The sequence below is a fragment of the Polyodon spathula genome, chromosome 3 (genome assembly GCF_017654505.1).
Source record: "Polyodon spathula isolate WHYD16114869_AA chromosome 3, ASM1765450v1, whole genome shotgun sequence".
Lineage (NCBI taxonomy): Eukaryota > Metazoa > Chordata > Actinopteri > Acipenseriformes > Polyodontidae > Polyodon > Polyodon spathula.
Window position 1 is genome coordinate 25,639,226 of NC_054536.1, and position 19,734 is coordinate 25,658,959.

General features: G+C 37.4%; 1 protein-coding gene across 3 annotated transcripts in view; it reads left to right on the forward strand.

Moving 5' to 3' along the window:
* The window catches only part of LOC121312910 (oxysterol-binding protein-related protein 10-like), a 130,248-nt gene that overhangs the window by 71,658 nt on the left and 38,856 nt on the right, over window positions 1-19,734 (forward strand). For 2 of the 3 annotated variants that reach the window (XM_041244813.1, XM_041244816.1), the window contains 2 exons: window positions 1,931-2,138; window positions 10,813-10,967. In XM_041244813.1, coding sequence (XP_041100747.1) covers window positions 1,931-2,138; window positions 10,813-10,967 — 363 coding nt within the window. The remainder of the gene's footprint in view (window positions 1-1,930; window positions 2,139-10,812; window positions 10,968-19,734) is intronic. The other variant, XM_041244815.1, reaches the window with a different exon arrangement.

The following is a 19,734-nucleotide window of genomic DNA, read 5'->3' on the forward strand; positions in this document are numbered from 1 at the left end:
CCATTCTTCCAGAATATTTTTACTTGCTCTGGATCCTAATATTCAATATGAACATGTTTTGAGAGGTGATACCTTTTTAGTAGGATCAGCTGAATGTATATAGTATGTATACAGCCATAAGTAATCTGTTGAAAATACTTCAGTGATGTTTCCTTTCCGTTTCTGGTATTATTATCTAATGACATGTAATTTCATTATTTTGGAAAGGCACAGGTGTATTACTTTCTAACTAATACAAATATGTATTTAAAGGTAAGATACGGTGAGCTGGGCTTTCCACTTTCCATGTATTCATTTGTGTTGAAATGCCCCTTGATTTGAGTTAAGTATCAATGTTTAAGGGGCATTCAGTATGAAAATAAATATAATTAAAGAGTAAAATAAAAATATGTCATGCCTCATCATTAAAACAGTAGAAACTGGGGCCTGTTATCTTAAAGTTTATCCAAGGAGATCTAATATTGATATTTATATAGTATGTTCCTGTATGGAAAAACCCCAGTTGACGTGCCTTAGAACGAAGGACATTTGTTCATTTGTATTTTTTTGTAGCAATAAATCTCTGGTAAAAGACTCTGATTTGAAATGTGACTGGCAGATTGTAAGTGAATACTTAATCATTAAGTTAAAGTAAATAAATAAATAAATAAATAAGCTTGCCCTTTTTTCCATACTTTAGAACTCAGAATGCCATGTTCATATTATGTCATATGGAATACTCTGATGGAACATAAAGCAGCCATTTGAAATGCAAAACAGACCTGTCTGGTCGCCATTTAAACACCAGAGGCATAAATAATAAAGGTAGTGAAAATCTGCAGTGGCGCTGTGAGCTTCTGCAGTCTGGTGCAGTAGATCGGAGAGGCTTCATCCAGTACTGTATTATCTCAGCCTTATTTTTGGGCCTTACTAAATATAATAAATAATACCTCATCTTTCAGGCCCACTGGAAAGTTGGGGCCAAAATATTTAAATGCTATCTTAAATCATTACAGTAAATCAATCGATCTACATTCACTGAAAGTGACATTTCACAAACATTTCCAAGAGGTGGTGAGAGAGTAAAGTAAAACAAAAAATGCCTGCTCTTCCAAAACACCTTCAGTATCTTCCTACTATATGAAGAGTCCTTCTACTTAACTATTGTGACACCTGTATAATTCCAGTAATCCTACTCACTGGCAGAAATTGTTTGGAAATTGTTTTAAAAACTGAAAGGGTCTTTGTAGCAGGAGTATCAGAAAGGAGACTCAGAGGCTTGGAAAGCTGCAGTGAAGCGCTTTTTGCTCACATTTATCATATAAACAACAAAGACAAATAAACACGGCATGAGGGCCAAAATAAAGATTTAAGCAAAAGAACAAAACACTTGCAAGCTGGGCATTAGCCTTCACTAACAAATTACTAAACCGTGCAAATGTGAACACATGCACACGCACATGCACACGCACACGCACACAAAGGATTTGCCCCCCTTATATACATGTGGCCATTCTCCAATTTGCATTCAATTACCTACTTGCAGGGGTCCACTCTGTGCTCAATGGGCACTGGGTTTGCCGTAGTGCGATGATGAAAAACAGTCCCTGCCAGTTTTGCCTCCCTAACCCACAGGAGTGCAAAAGCCAATGTGACACTCCCTTTGGAATCCCCAGCTAAGACTGGCGACTCCACACAGCCAGGTCGCAAACCTGTGCTGTATGACTCACCCTGCACACCACGTGGCTGTGCTTTTACCAGGTATGCCACTCTGGGGACCCCAGGTTTAAAATCCTATTAGCAATTTACCAATATACACTAATTGACATGTTAACACTCGCTACCTGATCTAGTGGGCGAGTGCTGAGAAACTCATTGCATTTCCAGCTTAAAGAAGTTGTAGTTTTTTATTTTTTTTATTTCTGCATCTGTATGTTTTTTTGTTGTACAGATAATGAGCCAGGCAGAGGGCCAGCAGAAGAACCTTGTGCAGTCTATTGAGTCTCTCCCAACTAGAGGGTCTCTGTCAGCCTTGGACCAGGACCTGCTGCTCCTCAAAGCTACCTCAGCTGCTACGCTCAGCTGCCTTGGGGAATGCCTGAATATCCTGCAGAAGAATGTGAGCCGAGTGACCCAACAGAGCAAGCCACTGCCTACAGGTGAGTGGGAAAAGGGCTGTAGGACTGCCTGGACAGCAGAGGCTGTGGGAAGGATGATAAAGCAACAAATTGCTAAAAGCATGGTCCATTTACACTGAGCAATTTCTGAAATAAGATTGAAAAAAAAAAGGAAATGGTATTAAAACTGTGTTTTATAATTCTAATTAAAAGGGGGAGCGTCATAATCCTATGCTAACTATAATATTCAGGGGTACCTCTTAAGTAGACTGGTTAGAATCCTGCGCGGGGTCCGATTTTTACAACCCGCTTCCGACTCAGACCCGCTACTACAAACCCGCAACCAGCTGCAGCACGTCTTCTTACCCGTGACCCGACCCGACCTGCTTTAATAAGACCTGTAACCCAACCCAAATCCGCAAGTGTTTGTCCTTTACCTGCGTCAACTGACTCTCACGCTCTCACATAGATATCTACCATTCTCCACAGATTGAGTTTATACAATGGGCTATACAGAGTGGTAGCTTTCTCTAGTGTTCTGGATATATTTTAACATTGTAACATATTAACTGTCTCTACTTACTTTACTATAAAATACCTGTCTATTCCCTTCGTGCCACCAGTTGAAAGGGAGCTACACCTGTGTTTTCGCAGAGATGATGTACCAGTGGTTCACAAAAACTAATGACAGGTTTTACAAGCAACGGATCCAGTCACATGTTTATTATTTTCATTCGCTATGATTCCAAAATAATTCCACACTTCTGATTTACCACTCGAACTACATGATATAAAACCTGCGCGATCTTTTGTTTCAACTCGTTCATAAACATTTTTAATATCACCAAGCAAACGTGATAAAAAGATCTTGCGACGTATCAAACAAGCGAGAACAACACTGCCTAGTCAGCTGACCTCTCCCTGATCGCCTCCTGCTTTAGTGCAGGGAATACCGGCACATTTACCTTCTAATACGTTATGTGGGAAAGGATTACAGACAAGTACGCTGAAAAGGTTTTTGGTGATTCAAATTCTGACCCGAATTTTTTTTTTTGACCCGCACCCGAACCATAAATCGCGAAAAAGTTCACATTGCAACCCGAATCTGACCAGCTTTTGTGGGTCACCCACGACTACCTGACCTGATGCAGGACTCTAAGACTGGTTGCAAAACACATTTTTTTTACACTGGGTACCACATGTTACAACCCCTGTGTCACAGAATCAGCCGGCACAATTGAGATACCGCTAACTGCTGCTTCTGATGAGAGATGCTGCGTTAATTAATGCACATTCTCCCATTCACTTCTTTACTGACAAGATGATGATGTACCTGTGGTCTTTACTTATGACTTTTAATCCACTCCAGTCCATGACCTTGTTCCAATTAGCTGGAGAAGTCCAGAGGCTTGTTTCATACAGGACTTTACTTGTTTAATTGAACCTAGGTATTCAAATAAGTAATTAAGGACCTGAACATGAAGGTCATACAGACAGGGACAGAAATAAAAAGAACCTGTTAAAGAAATACAAGTGCAGTGGAGTCCTGCCAATTTTATTTTATTTTTTCAGGCAACATCGAAATTTCCAGTTGATGTCTTTCTCCCAAAAATGTAATGCATTCAAATAATACAGATGAATAGATGCCCAGGTCTTTAATTATTAAATTAAATTAATTATCCCTTGTCTAGGTCCTAGTCATTTATTTATACCTAATAAAACCAAGAATGGAGTTTCCTGCCTATATTAAATAGTAAAAGATGTGCAGATCATGCAGCTTCCTCTTTTAATAATAATAATAATAATAATAATAATAATAATAATAATAATAATAATAATCTTTAGTTATAAATCCCTTTTTCTTTTTCAAGTTTTTAGTAAAGGAATTGATTATTATTTTTTTTTAATAAAGTTTTGCTGCTGTATTTTTATGTGTGTTTAAAAAAAAAAAAACCTCTCTTCTTCAGGTGTGGTTTTCTTTCATGTTCTACAGTTACAAAGTGTTGCAACACACACAAGTAGTCTGCCCAGAAGACTACTGTCCAGCAAGTATAAAAACACCTCCCTGCACATCCTTAAACATACCGAACACAAAGAGTTTAGCAATGCCTGCTTGTTTAGCATGTTTCATAACCTGTTTGCTGTAGATGAACAGATGAAGACGTTGTTTTTTTTCCCTCAAAATAACAGAAGCTCTGAATTAGCTCTGCCAACTGCCACAGAGAGGGATGAGTAACTTATCGGTTGTGCAGATATTTCAAATACTGACAATCAGGTGCTGGATCTGATGAAGAGGAAAGACGTTGAACCTGCAGTGCATGTGTCTCCCAAAGTCATCCCCCACATGGGTTTGATTAGATGACTGGTCATAGCTTGGGCTGGCCATGGCAGGACATTGTTTGTTTAGATGGGGGAGATTGATCTGATGCTGTTTCTGGTTACGATCAATGGTTAGTGGACTTTTCCTTTGTGGCATGATTATTTTAAACCTGGATGCATTTCACCTGTCCTTCCATTCAAAGACAGTTCCTTATTTTTTCATAGCCTTAAAATGCCTGCTGAAAGATGACCTCGTCAGCACCTGGTAATGGTACCTTACTCTGCATGGGTAGAGTGTCACAGAACCCATTGGGATCACAGATCTGACTGAATGTTAGCTCAGCCATCTACTTTTAATACATTTACATTTACTTCAGTAATATATCAAATCCTTAAATATGTTGCTAAACTTTTTTTGTTCAGTATATATGTCAAAAGATATATACAGGGACTGTGAACAAATATTGCATTTCATTACTCTTTGCTTTCCATGTGGTTAAACTGTTACAATTTAAGGCATCTGTGTATGATAGAATTCTCTCAAGTTAATGGTGAGTTGTGATTAAGAGTTAACAAATTGTTACTCTGACCAGGGGCTTTATACTGTAACAGTATCTGCTGAGTGCCACTTACTTACAAGTGAATGTGGCCTATTTACATATCTGTTTAAAGAAAAGTTTTGTTAAGAACTGTTTTTTCAATCCCAATTTGAATAATTAAATCCCTTCATGAAACCATTTTTCTGCGCACGGTTTAATCCAATGTTAATAAACGCTCTTCAAAGAAGATAGGATGTAAGGTCACTGATGGCTTCAGCTGTGCAGAGTAGTTTTCATAGAAACGTGTCCTTCAGTATTGTACAGTGTGTTAATAGAATGCATTAACTGTGATAATGAAGTACAAATCTAACAAACATCGTACAAGAAAGGTACTGAACAGATAACTGTTTTCAATAGACAGCTATTTAAGTCTCTGGAGCGTTACATATAGTTTGTAACACTTCAACCAAATAAAATGTTCTAAGGTTTAAGAAATATAAGAACTGGTAGATAGTTCAAAGTCATGAAATTGTATACAGTGGTGTCCTTGAATATTGCATGACTTAGAACTATCTACTAATTCTTATAATTCTTAAAGGGTTGCATAAATGTTTTTTTGCCCACATCTTTTTAATAGCTTGTCTCCCCAGCTTCTGTAATGAATGTTGTGTTACTGTTGGTCCAGCTCCCACTTTGAAATTGTAAGGTGAAAAAGGTATGTTCTTCAACAAGGAGAGCTCTGGTGTGCTGTGTAGCTTACAAAAACCACAGCAGTTAGTTTTAATTAGTATGAATCTTTTAGACTGTGGGGGACTGGTTTGGACTATCTGATTCTATTAAAGCTGTTTGTCAGCGTGGAACCACTCTGGCAATTCTCCAGTTCTGTGTTTCGATAGATTCACCCATTAGCATGTATAGAAACCCTCAGACAGTGGGTGGTATTCTGATGCACAGGACTACAGTGTACTTACTGTCTCACTGATTATTAATGCATACAGTCAACTGAGCTCTGAATTGGTAATTGAACAAGAAAAAAGAAAGAAAACAAGTTGACAGTCAAACTCGCTTAGTATCACACTCTGATTATTATCATCAGTATCCCGACCACAATATAATGGGAGTCAATGGAATCAAGCTCCTGATCACCCAGTTTGACTTGTGGAGATCAGAAGTGTGTGTTCACTGTTTTTATGATCATTGCAGATTAAAATGAAAAAATCTCAGAAATGAAACTGTGTAAACAGAGCCTCATAGGCTGAAATAATTGCTCAATCCAAAAAAAACAAAAAAAACATCTTGCATCCAATTTTTTTTTGTACTCGTCACTGATCTCAAAGATTCCTAAAAACAGGAATGCAATTTGCAAATATAAGAGTGCTTATCACAACCCTCAAGTCGCTTACTATTACTAAAATAACCCGTAAAGTACAATATCTTATAAGTACAGTTGCAGCAAAGGGTACATTTTGACCATCGAAGGTTCGGAACACATTACTGGTGGACAGTGTTGGCAACTTTTCAGATCTGAAAGTCACCAATTCGGCCTCAAAAAGTCTCTATTTTAAAGCAAAAGTCGCCAAACAATCATGGCACATAGACACACCAACAACTACACATAGTAATGCAGTGGTATAGACCTAAACCTAGAAGTACTGGAACGTTAGGGGGGGATAGAAGAGCGAGAGTGCCGATGCCATGCGAAAACAGTTCTCCCAGACAAAATTTCCAGCTAAAAATGTCTTTATTGAGTCACAGTAAAAATCCTGACAGCAGAAACATGGATAAGTTCATGCAATATCACAACTACGTCAAATATTGAAGCATGCATTTATAATAATAAGAATATCAATAAGAAGAAGAAGTCATTCCATGTCTCTCATGTACAAAAACAGCTAACAAAATAACAGAAGCACCGTATTTAAAATATTGCGTTGCAAGACTTTTATCACAAATCATTTATAATGTACAGTTAAAGGAAAGGTTAGCCACTCAGCTTTATATTTAAAGTTGGTCTGAAACATCTAGATGATATGGTTGCGAATATCAAACTTCAGACCAACTTTACCACTGGCGACACCATGTTTCTGGTTTGTTTAGAACCAGATTTGTGGTTGTTAAGCCTGTTGCTAGCAAATGATTCTAAAAGGATGTTGCTAATACAGGATAATCTAAACACTTTGGTGATTTTATATCTCTGAAATTCTCTGATGACTGTCCTGGAAATCGCTAGATTTGTAGCTAGTCGCTTTTGACAAAAACCGTTGCCAAGTTAGCCCTTAAAGTCGCTAGTCGACAAATTTGCTAAGTTGGCAACACTGCCGAAGGAAGGGTCGAACCTTTGATGGTACTAATTTGCATAATATACTGTTGACTTCACCATAGCTGCTTGTTTATATTTGATTGAAAATCCTATTATTTTACAGGTAAGCAATATAAATGGAATAAAACATTGACATGTAGTTTAAAAATAAGTTATATAGAACAGTAATCATATTTTTATAATTTAAATAAAAATGAACATTGTTTATTTACACCTAAATTGATGCAGCTGCGAGTAGGCTTGCATTGCAGCAGCACTAACTGCAGCAGACTTAGGCAAAATAAAGCTTAATTTAAGTCACCGTTCCAAGCAGGTTATCAGTCAGTCACATTTTACTACTACTACTACTACTACTACTACTACTACTGGCGTCGGTCCCCAGTGGGAGGCCCTGTACTCCCTGCTGGTCTCCAGGGGAGCTGGGGACCTGGGCTGGAGAGACCCTTTGCGGTCAGTCCGAGTCAGTATTTCACATTTATTTTCTTTGCGCAAGGCTGCAGCCATTCTTCTTGCTGCTAAAGAACCTCCTGCTGCAGTTCTGACTGCATTTCTCCCCCACCCTCCGCATATTCGGGCACCCTGTTCGTGGCTCCAACAAAAAGAGAGAGTCTGCTGGTGACATGGCATCGTTTGTCGACCAGTGGACTCTAGGGGGCGTGCTCTGTACCACCTCCCCGTTTTTTTTAAATATTTAATTTACAGTCCTTTTACCGGTTTTCGTTGAATTAGTTTAAGGCCCATCCTTTTTAGCACCCCTAAGGGTGCTAATTTGCATTTTTTTCCAGCTGTCTTTGGACAGCTGGTGTAGTCCCATTAAAATGGGCCTTAAAATAGGACTACTACTACTACTACTGGCGTCGGCAATTTACAAGACCAGGAAGTGTAAGATGAGCGGGGAAGGTCTCTTTGACTGCGGGGCCATGTTCAGGGCCCTCGTCAAATTGAGGATGCTAATGAGAATTCTTTTCTCCAGCCGTAATTTGACGGCTGGAGTAGTCCTCCACATTGGACAGTGCAATCATGGGCTTTTAAATAGGACTACTACTATTACTGAGAGGTCGCACATTTGTGGAGCTCCTCAGTGTCCACCTTAAAAACACTACGAAGAAGAAGAAGAAGAAGAAGAAGAAGAAGAAGAAGAAGAAGAAGAAGAAAAGACCCCAGAGATAGGATGTGCCTCCATGATACATCAGCAGACGCCTGTACAGTTTGCATTCATCTTTTTTTTTGGGTTGTCTGGACATTTAACAAAAAAATCACAAACAGCAGAGTGGCTTTAAGACATTTGTTTAAATATAGCTTGCGTTATACAACGTTTTGCTGTCAAGATGGTAAAAGAAGAAATTAAAGGTTTGCCTCTGGATAACACGAGCTGGAAGGGGGAGGGGCGGTCGGTGCTTGGTTTTCTAAATTAAAATTTTTAGTGTTAACATATATTTTGTATGTTTCAAAGATATTCTACCATAGCACTTCTCTTACACTGTCTTGTACGCTAGGTATTTAACCTCTATAGGTACCCCTCAGTGCTTTGGATAATATACCCTGCTATAGAGATGCTACGTATAAAGATTTGGTTGGATTTTAATACAACAACTTTTGTTTAAGTAATATGCGTTATTCAAATAAAAAGATTTAATTTTGCATGTGAGTGACATTTAATGTGTGATTTATAGTATTCATCATTGTCAAACGGTTTCTGTTAATGGATAAAAAAAAAAAAAACATACAGTGCATGAATTGCATCTGACAAACCTTCGAAGGTTTAAAACAATCTTCGAATTCCTGGCTAGCAAACAAACCTTTAAGCCTTCTAACAGCCCTACTTAGAAGAGAACTTAAATTGGTTTAAATGTGTACACGGCCGTTTAGTTTGTTGGGTCATTGATAAAATCTTGATAGTGTCATTCCACTTATTGTCATAATGTATGCTCAGTCCCTTTGAAGTGATATTAAGCGTATTTGACTGTATTTTCATTTACAAGCAATATGTTATATTCAAATCATGTGACAGTGTGACCTTTCAACTCTTGTCAGCTCCACCTACTCCCTACTATCTATATAGATGTAGAGTGGGAAGGACTAGCGAAGTTGAAAGGTCACATTTTCACAGGATTTGAATTGTGCTGCAACTGAGGATTCTCTAGACCAGATGAAAGCCAGGTAAGGGCAGATATAGAGATAAATGATAATAAGTCATTATCGATGCACCCTAACACAGAATATTTCAAACACTAGTATGAACAGTGATAAACAGACCCCACAAGTCAGTGAAAAAACAAAGTTCCTTAACGCTGTCCTCCCTAATCACTCAAACCACTGGCTGCTGCTAATGCATTAGGATTAGAAATGTCTAATCAATGTGCTATGGCCCTTTTAGGAATAACTCAATACTCAATTTCCCTGGCTGATTAAAATGGCCAATTGCCTTATTTATTTATTTATTTTTAAATTATTTTTATTATTGGTTGTAAAATAAAACAAAAATGAATATATTTTTTAAATTATAATTAGTCGTCTTTCAGGGGCCATTCGTACCAGTCTGTGAAAGCAATGTGTGAAATATTGGCCACTGCAAGAATTAAACTGTTGCCCCGACCTCCTCCTTCTCGCATGATTTAGAATTGCACGCCTACAGACACACACAATGCATTCAGCTCTGCTTCCAGCACATTCTGCATGCTTAGCATACATTCTGCTGCTACTTCGCATGAGCAAAAAAAAAAACAAAAAAAAAAAAACACATATATCAAATGCAGGTGCATTGTTGTCAAGAACATGTTATGAACAGTCATTTCAACACTCAACTATTTGAAGCTTTCTAGATATCATATTCAAAGAGCTCACTATATATACAGTATATGCAGCAATAATAATAATAATAATAATAATAATAATAATAATAATAATAATAATAATAATAATAATGTAGTTGTTTGTCACTTGCACTTGTTCATTGAAACTCATGTGGAATATTGAGGGACTGTGCTGTGCTTTTTAGAATGAATACATAATTATGGCCCACCCTTTACCTGTCGCGATACTGTTGCAGTGTGATAATGCAAAAATACCTATTTTTGACTGACTACTTTAAATCAGCTGCACTTCATTAGTTCTTTATATAAAAAGTGTCAAACAGGGCATAATACAGGTCTAATGATTAAAGCCATAAAAAGAGCAGCACGTATATGTACTATTGCAGGTTTTAGATACCATTATTATGATGTACTGCAATACATAGAACAAGGAGTTAAATATACCAGTTTCACTTTTCTTTAGAAGTTAAACTTTGATATTCTCTTTAAAAAAAAGGGGGGGGGGGCGTCTTTGATCTTTGCATTGAAACAAAGATCAATAACACCTTTAAAGGGCAAGTGATATCAGTTACCATATTTCCATTTGTACTCAGCCCAACCTTCTAGGTATGAACCAGGTATGGTATACTGTTTGTAAAACACTGTTATTTTAAAATACTGTTAATTATCTGTGTCGTCAACTACTACAGGTTTGGCTAGTAAAGAGTTTCTTTGACTTATTTCAGAAATTGTTCCAGGGTGGCCTGGGCCGAAGTCCAGCTCTGCTGAGCAGCTAAAGAACGGCGGATTGACTCCTTTACCTTCTACCAGTGCCAACCTGTCCTGGTCGACCGAACCTTCCCCTTCTCAGAGCAACAAAGGACTAAAGCACAGCTTGGAGGCGAGTATCTGCTCACATTTACTTGCATTTATAGTACTCTATGGACAGTACACTGTATCTAACGTCTATGGGTGAGCTAGATAAAGTAGAAAAAAAACAGTGCATGTCCTCTATATAAACAAAGTCAGTTTTCAGAATAAGTGTTAAATATAACTCCTTATTGTCTTTTTATTACGTTCTTCCACATAGTCTTCCATGTCAGTCTACCCTACCAGTTTGACTGCATCCCCCATTCTGTGGACAAAGGTTTACTCCAGCTGCTATTCACACCAGTGTAACAATTACCTTGTAGAAGTTACGTAGAAATGCAATATTGCTTTGATGTTTTTGTTGTACAGTACTTGTGTGTGTGTATGTATGAACAAAAAAAAGAAAAAACAAGTAGCCTAACCTCTGAAGATGAGCTTGGCATTTCTCCAGAGGATCACTTCAAAACGCTTTTAAGAAAAGTGCTTGATGAGGCATGTAAAATAGGTAAACACTAGATTACAAAATTACTGGCTTTCCAGTGAACTGGATGTTTGTGAACAGATGTCGGCCCCTTTTGTATTCGTACAGCTGCAGTGGAGAAACCCTTTAGGGTTACATCATTTCATAATGAGGAAACTTGCACTTTCTCAGAAACAAACACGTTATATAAAAGAGGAGCAATATGAACATATGAAAAGACTTAAAAGCAGTTGTCATTTTTTTCTTTTTTTATAACTCTCCCCCCTGGCAGATTTTTCGATGACTTTATTATTAAAGTCAGTAATGTCAGCCATCATGGCTTTTTCAATTGATAACATGGCTAAAGCGTTTAATCATTCGGTTTTCATACTGTTTTTATCCGTTTCGGTGTTGAGAAGCACCTTTCTGCCTCTGCTGTAGTCATCGGAGTGGTAGTAACTATCTTCAGTAGTCTTGTAATCTCTGGAAATGTTACAAGTTGTTATATATCATCAGTTCAAGCATACTTTATGCATTTTCAGCATTTTCTAAATCTTCTGTTTCATACCTTGTTTGTAAGTCAATGCATAAGGAAGTCTTACTAAACATTGGATATACTTGAACTGTTTCCTCTAGTACACCATCTGGGAAAACAACCTGATATTTGGGCCCCTTCTTCTTTTTGGCATTGGTGGCAGGTTCTCATTGAGGCTGGATTCCAATGTTCTAACAGATGCTCAGATGTCCTGAATGCTTTGATCAAATTGAGTTGTCGCTTCATTTGCATCAACATATCTTGCCTGGAGTTTCCCATACTAAATATTTACCATCATCATTATCTTTTGGAACAAGTACAGAAAGTACAGAAACTCTGTGTTCATGAGGCTGTGGCAAAAAGCTTCTCTAACTGTGACACTGTCAAAGTCTCCTGAATCACTAATTGTTTGAAAACACTCTAACAGGTGATTGCACTGTTCAAACTTGTCCTCACTGCTCGACTATGAAACTTCCACCTTGTTTGTGGAGCAGTTGGTAGTCTTTTCTTAAAATTTCATTCAAAACAGTAGTTTTCTTTGGAGAGAAAAAAACTTGACAAACCAGAAAGGGTCTGGAAAAAAATTCAAACCTCTGAAACTTGGCTCACTGCTTGTCCCATTATTAGATTTAGTTGATGGATATAGCAATGGACATAATTTGGATATTTTCACCCTTACAAACTTCTGCGCCCCACCAGACTCGCCACACATTACACTAGCTCCATCTTAGTTGTGTACAGTTATTTTATTTTAACGTCTTCACTTTCTTATGTGAATATAGCATCTAGCTGTTGCATAATGGCAGTGGAAATAGCTTCAGCATTTCCACGTTGCAGCTCAGTAAACCCAAAAATGAGCTCAACAACACATCCAGTATTGGGAACAATGTACCTAAAAACTAGTACACTTTGAGAAATATTTGTAATGTCACTGGTTTGAAAAGAGACATAATCAGTCTGTTTCAGTTCTTTTGCAATATTTTCTCTGCAAACCTCTAACATGCAGCCTAGAAGATAGTTTTGAACTGTTTTATAAAGACTGTGGCCTTCCTCAAGTCAATCAGTTAATCTGTATTTAATATAGCACCTTTCGTAGTGGACCACCATCACAAAACGATTTACAAGATGCAGTAACAAGAAAATCCATAATACTTTAAATACAGAGAAATGAATAATACATGATATACAGTAAGACACAATGAATAATACAATACAGTGAAAATGCATAATACATTGAATAAAGAAAACAATGCATAATACATTGAATACAGTGAAAAATGTATAATGCATGACATAGTAGCATAATACATGAAATAGTAGCAACAATACGGCAGCTAATAGCAGATATCAGGCTTAAAGTGTGTTTCCATTGCCTGGTCAAGCTTTGAAAATCTAACAACCCAAGAAACACACCAGGATTGGAAGATGTTGATGATTCATCATGACCGAGTCAGGCCAATTCAAAAGTTCCACAGAACTTTATGCATTCAATGATGTATGTAAGTATGTGTCGGTTTTTAGACACGTCTTCATTGTGCTTCTTTGTGACATTTCGATAAGCAGTGCTGAGTTGGACAGCAATATTCACTCTCCCTAACATACCTAGATGCATTTCACATGTCTTATGTTGCAGGTCTGTAACTCTGGTTTTTGACCATGCTGCATCAATGTCACCCCGAGCCTTAACAAAAAGGAAGCAAGGAAAGCAAAACAATGCATTGTTGTTTTCACTTGCACAACCCCATGGCCTAAGCATATACCCTGACTTGTTAAAGGTTCGAGTGGATGCCTGTCGTCTGTCACTATTCACCTGAACTAATTGTATTGGAGGCCTGCTGGGTACCAATCTTTTGAGCTGCAGTTCCTGCACTTCCTCCATTGCAGCAAAATTATTAGCAAGCAAAAATTCTACTGTATTCATGTCTTCTTTTGATTAACTTAGAATATTAAAACCTGGCAATATACCAAAAAAAAAAAAAAAAAAAGATAAAAAACTAAAACACACCGAATGTACTTAAATTTATATTTATTTAAATTTAAATTGTCCCTGAGTCTAAATTAATCCCAAGTTCAAAGACCAAGAACAGGAAAAAAATAAGAACTTAAGTGGAAATCACAATTAAGGCTAAAGGAAAAAAATAAAAAAAGCACTGTAATTAACAATGAGGTAGAGTTCTTTAAATATATTTTCAGGAACCAACAGATAATTTTATATAGACATAATAAAAGACAGATCAGCTACAAACAAACAGTAAAAAAAAAAAAAAAAATTGTAATTTAAAAACACCTAGAAAAAAAAAGTAAATGCATGATATTGGCAATTTTCCTGCAGTGGAAAATTGGACTTAATGAGTTTTATTGATATTGTCGTATAGCCTGAATAATGCGTATCTAGTGCTTATGAAACTGCGCAAGCTGCTGGAGATCCATCTTAGACATGCTTACTGGTAGTCATGGAGCTCTTAAATTATTATGATTTGGTTATGATGAGAAACTTCATTCTAAAACAGGGCAGGGTTTCTCGGATTTAGAGTATCTCTCTGATTGATTTATTAAATGCGACTTGCTCTGAAAACCCTTTTATATAAGGCTAATGGTTATTGCTGAGGACTGAAGGCAAATTCTGGTTGTATTAATGCTTTATTCTGCATAATCCTCTGAGGGAAAAATGATTTGAACAGTGGGTGAAGTTCTTTAAATGTGTCACTAGGTGGTGCTGGAGTTCACAAGTTGTAATTGCAATTTATCCTGCTTGGGATTTAGTAGAGGCTGGTGATATAGTCCTGCCGGTCGGGTACCCACGGTTATTGTCGGATTCGTGTCGGAATTTTAACTTTTCGCAGTTCAGGTGCGAGTCAAAAAATGTAATTTTTGGGTCAGGCCTCGGTCTGAATTTGAATCACCAAAAGCGCTTTCTGTCATTTCAGTGTACTCGTCTGTTACCCTTTCCCAAATAACCTATTAGAAGGTAAATGGACCGGTTTTAGGGAAGATTAGGGAAGAGCCAGATGACTAAGCAGTGTTCTCGGTTTGTATTGCCGCTTGTTTGATACGTCGCAAGATCCTTCTATCATGTCTGGTTTGGTGATATTAAAAATGCCTATGAACAAGGTGAAACAAAAGATAGCGCAGGGTTTATATCATGTAGTGGGTAATAGTTCAAGAGGTAAATCAGAAGTGTGGAATTCTTTTGGAATCATGAAAATAGCGAACATGTGACTGGATTCGTTCCTTGTAAAACCTACGACAGCCACAAAACTGGTTCATCATCTCTGCGAAAGCACAGGTGTAGCTCCCTTTCAACTGGTGGCACGAAAGGAATAGACAGGTATTTTATAGTAAAGGAATTAGGATAGTTAATATGTTACAATGTTAAAATGTATCCAGGCTATGGTGTTCTGTATACCTTTAGAAGCCTAGGGTTCATTAACAACTTAACAATGAATGAAAATAAATAACTTTTATTAACTTGTTAAGTAACACACTGTTTCTAACACTTCAACATATTCGGGAAGCCATCTGATAATATTAGGTGTAGGCTAAAACTGTATGCCAGCTCTGTGGGAATACTTTGATTTATTGCTGCATTTGAATGCTGATTCCTCAGAGAAAAAAAACAAAAAAAAAAAAAATATATATATATATATATATATATATATATATATATATATATATATATATATATATATATATATATTTTTTTAATCAAAGAAAATAAAGTAATTGACCACTGATCTAAAAATTACTATTGTGCTTTACAACTACTAGAACTTATAGTGCATAGGGCCTTATCTTGCCATTATATCTCAACACGCGTTACAAAACAAATACAATGTTATGCTGTTCACAGTTTCTGTTTAATTGGATTTGCACTACAGAGTTTAAATGTGCTGGTGGCCATTTGTTGTAAATTTTAATTGGAGTTTGGTTGACGTCCATATCTCACGTAGAAATTCGTTGTTTGGCTTTGGGGTTTTACTTGGTTTACATTCACAATGAACAAGAAATTAAATTTGCATGATCAATTTTAGAGCAGTGAGAGACGTAAAACTGTCAACTAGTCCTGAAATACCAACAACGCACCGGAGATGCACAAAGTTGGCGTGACGTCACTAGGGGAATACATAGCAGGAACAGCTGAGAGATATTCATGGCTTCAGATCATTAGTCGAATTTCTCTGACTTTTTGAGTAGTCTGTATTACAGTAAGGACAGCAGGGTGTAGTATGTAAAGAAAGAAATTGTGGGGAGGAAGAATAATTGGTTTCAGGCCCGATTCCCAACTGTTTTGAACCTCCAGCAGGAGAAAATAACCACGCTGGCATCAGGAATACGAGCGACACGCCCCCTGTCGGCAGGTCGGCAATTCTGAATGTTGTTCTTATATACATCATTCTTAAGGAGGCTGACTCATTGTGTGACCCCGAGCAAGTCACTTAACCTCCTTGTGCTCCTGTCTTTTGGGTGAGATGCTCATGTAAGTGACTGCAGCTGATGCATAGTTCACACACACTAGTCTCGTATCTTGTAAAGCACTTTGTGATGGTGGTCCAACTATATATAAATAAAGATTATTATTTATTATTATACAGTTAACCCTGGCTAGCAGTTCATTTATGGCAATAAAAAAGTGTGTTTCTATATTTGGTTTGTTTTACCATTTATACTTTGCAAATAGTGTTTACTGTTTCCCATCCACTTCAATTTAATAAAATATAATCAGACTGTAATATGAAATAGGTGACATATGGACTTTAAGCCATTTAAACTGTTAGAAATACAGAATCATAACCCTTGTGGCTGTAGTCACGGTTAACCATTCAATGTACCAGCGTTTTTAATAAGAAATTGCCAGCAGTCTAATAATCTGAATATGTTATTCTCCCTGTGTGTTTGACACATTGGTATTAATGCATCGTTTCATCCTGCATTTCGAAGGGTTGACAGTCAAATGACAGCTAGGCGTAATTATCTTGATCATTTTGAAATTAAGCTTATTAAAACATTTTTTAGTGCCAGCATCACAGCAGATTTTTTTACTTACTGGTATATCACAGTTTTATTTCTTAAGATTACAGGATTCGGGGCATTTATTTAGTAATTTTCAGAACAATCTCACTTACTCCGCTCATTCCCAGAGTGAGCATCTTGCCAGCTGTAACTGCACAAACAGTTACAGGGCTTGTCTAATCTGCATGGGTCAGAATCTACAACAGCAGTGCATCCCATGTATAGAGGTCTAAAATAATAATGAGAAGATAAAGACTTTGTTCTATACCATATCCAGCTGCAATGCTCAATGCTCGTCTTTTAAAGGAATACAGGTCATTGGTGATTTTTTCAGCTAGGAATCCTAATAAAGGCAGTTCGCATGTCTTACGACCTACTGCACAAGCCTGTGTCTTATTTCCGTTTTGTCTGAATCAACACCTCAATCCCTGCCTACCAGGGAACCTTTTAAAAAAATAATACAAAGACATTGACTGATACACAGTAATAATACTCCATTTGACATATGATAAAAATCACTTTTATTAGGAGTGGGTATTTGTGACAAAATGGCTGAGTGGGAGCAGGTGCAGAAGTGATGCGGTGCGTGAAAGAAGCAGACAGAGAATTGTAATCCGGTTTGGAAATGTTTTATTTTAGAGATTTCAGGGCTGGCGACCAAAGAATAATTCCCTGGCAATACACACCAATGTGTACAGCACAGGGTATGTAATAAGAACAGACAGTCCCAAATAATAAACGATATTTGCCCTACAATAATACATATACTGTCACCAGTCCTGCAGTAGTGCTCGTGGTGGGTGATACAAGTTTATATTTGTGACAATGGTGCAGTGTTGTCCGGTTTAGTGTTGGCCCTTGGCGACAGCACAGGAACTGTGTTAGCTGTCTAGTAACGTACAAGACAAGGCAAGACAATTACAAACAAACAAAACACAACACTCACAATTTCAGTTTCTGTATTACTGTCACTGTCCTTCTCAATTCTAATCGAAGGAACAGATTACGATTCTCTGTCCCCTTTTATGCTGTCACACATTACCCCTTGGTAAACGAGTGCAGCCGCCTCTCCAATCTGCGACTGCCATATCGTTTCCCTTCCGGGTCAATGCATTATTGCAACAGAGTCTCGCCCCCTTCCTGGCTGGCCAACTTCCCTTGAACCCTGGGAAAGAAATGTCAGGCCAGCCCATCCAAGAAACTCTGTTTTCACTGCTTGGTGCCCTCACAGGTCGGGTGGGTGATTTACAAATCATTGTATTTCTGTCACAGTATTACATTGTTAAAGTGAGAGGTTCTAGATAACATTAGAAAACCAGGTTATGAAAATCACTTTTTATTTTGAAACCAGCAGCAATTGCTTTAGTTTCACCTGGTCTGATCATATTGACCCCACTGTGTGTAGGGCTTTGTTGAATCACTTCTTTAACAAGTCTCATTCATTATCTTGAGGCTCATGGTCTTGTTTTATTATGTTTGCGTCTTTCAAGAAAAAAAAAAACTCCTCACAAGCTCTTACATTTAAAATGTTTTATTATTTCATTTTTAGCTTTGAGAAGTTTATTTCTTTCTGAAAATAAAATCATAACTGTGTTAATGACAATTTGGAAAAAGTAGATTGGATAATCCAGCCCTATTTTTCATAACATCAAAACAGAATTTAAAAAAATGCTGTCTATCTAGCTATAGTTTTTAGGATGATTTTGCTGTTTATTTGGGGGATCCAGAGACCCAAAATGGGCGCTGATGTTACTTAAATACCAGACACTGTGATTGAAACTGGCTTACAAAAAAGGGAGTTGCACCTTTTATATATTCCAGAATAAATTGGAGGTAAGGAGACATGCTGAGCTTCAGTGCACGTGTCACTTTGGGTTTGTCACGAGCAGTAGAGGAAGGGTAGTATTGGTGAAACCAGCTAACAGAATTGCAAGAACATAGCAGGACTGAGTGGAATGTTTTCTTTATAAACAACAAAGCAGAGCAGGAATAGAACTATAGTGAGGCTACTTACTGTTTTCTGAGTCAAGCAATAAACACAATTCGAAATGCTGTATGTAACTGCTTATAGAAGTATCTTAAATATAAATAATACAAGAACTGCCAAAGAACGGGAGTTTATTATTTTTACAAAACACGCTCCTGTGGGCCGTACAGTGTAATAAGTAGAACCATTTTACAAATTTATATTTTCGCTAAACGTCATTTAAATTGTATATGTTATACGTTTTAAACCGTACAATGGTTGTGCCAACAAAAACAGAATAAAATTAAACAGCAATTTCCTGCCCGATGTCACAAATGCCTGTACCTAATAAAAAGGTATTGTATGTATTAAACTGTACGTATTAAATGTAAAAGACCTCCTGTTGAACCTGAAAACTGTACATATTAAATGCAAAACATTTGCCTGCTTAAATAAAAAAAAAAGGTACTGTATATATGTTACATACAGTAGCATTTTAAATGCAAAAGACATGCCTATGGATCAGGAAAACTACATTTTAAACAGTACATACGTTATAAATCCATGTTGTTTGGCAGGGACATGCGTCAGTATGTTGTAAACGGAACTCCGTTCTAACAGGGTCCGCTATAAGTGGAATTCACCTGTATATATAATAAAAATTAAGTATGGAGGTATTTTCACCATTGTGGCCAAAATCCAGCTTTGCTTCTATAGTGAGCCTGGCTCCACACACACCGGTCAGGCAACTCTGATGAGGGATTTCGCTGTGAGCCTGGCTCCACACACGCCGGTCAGGCAACTCTGAGGAGGTGATGACCCACGAG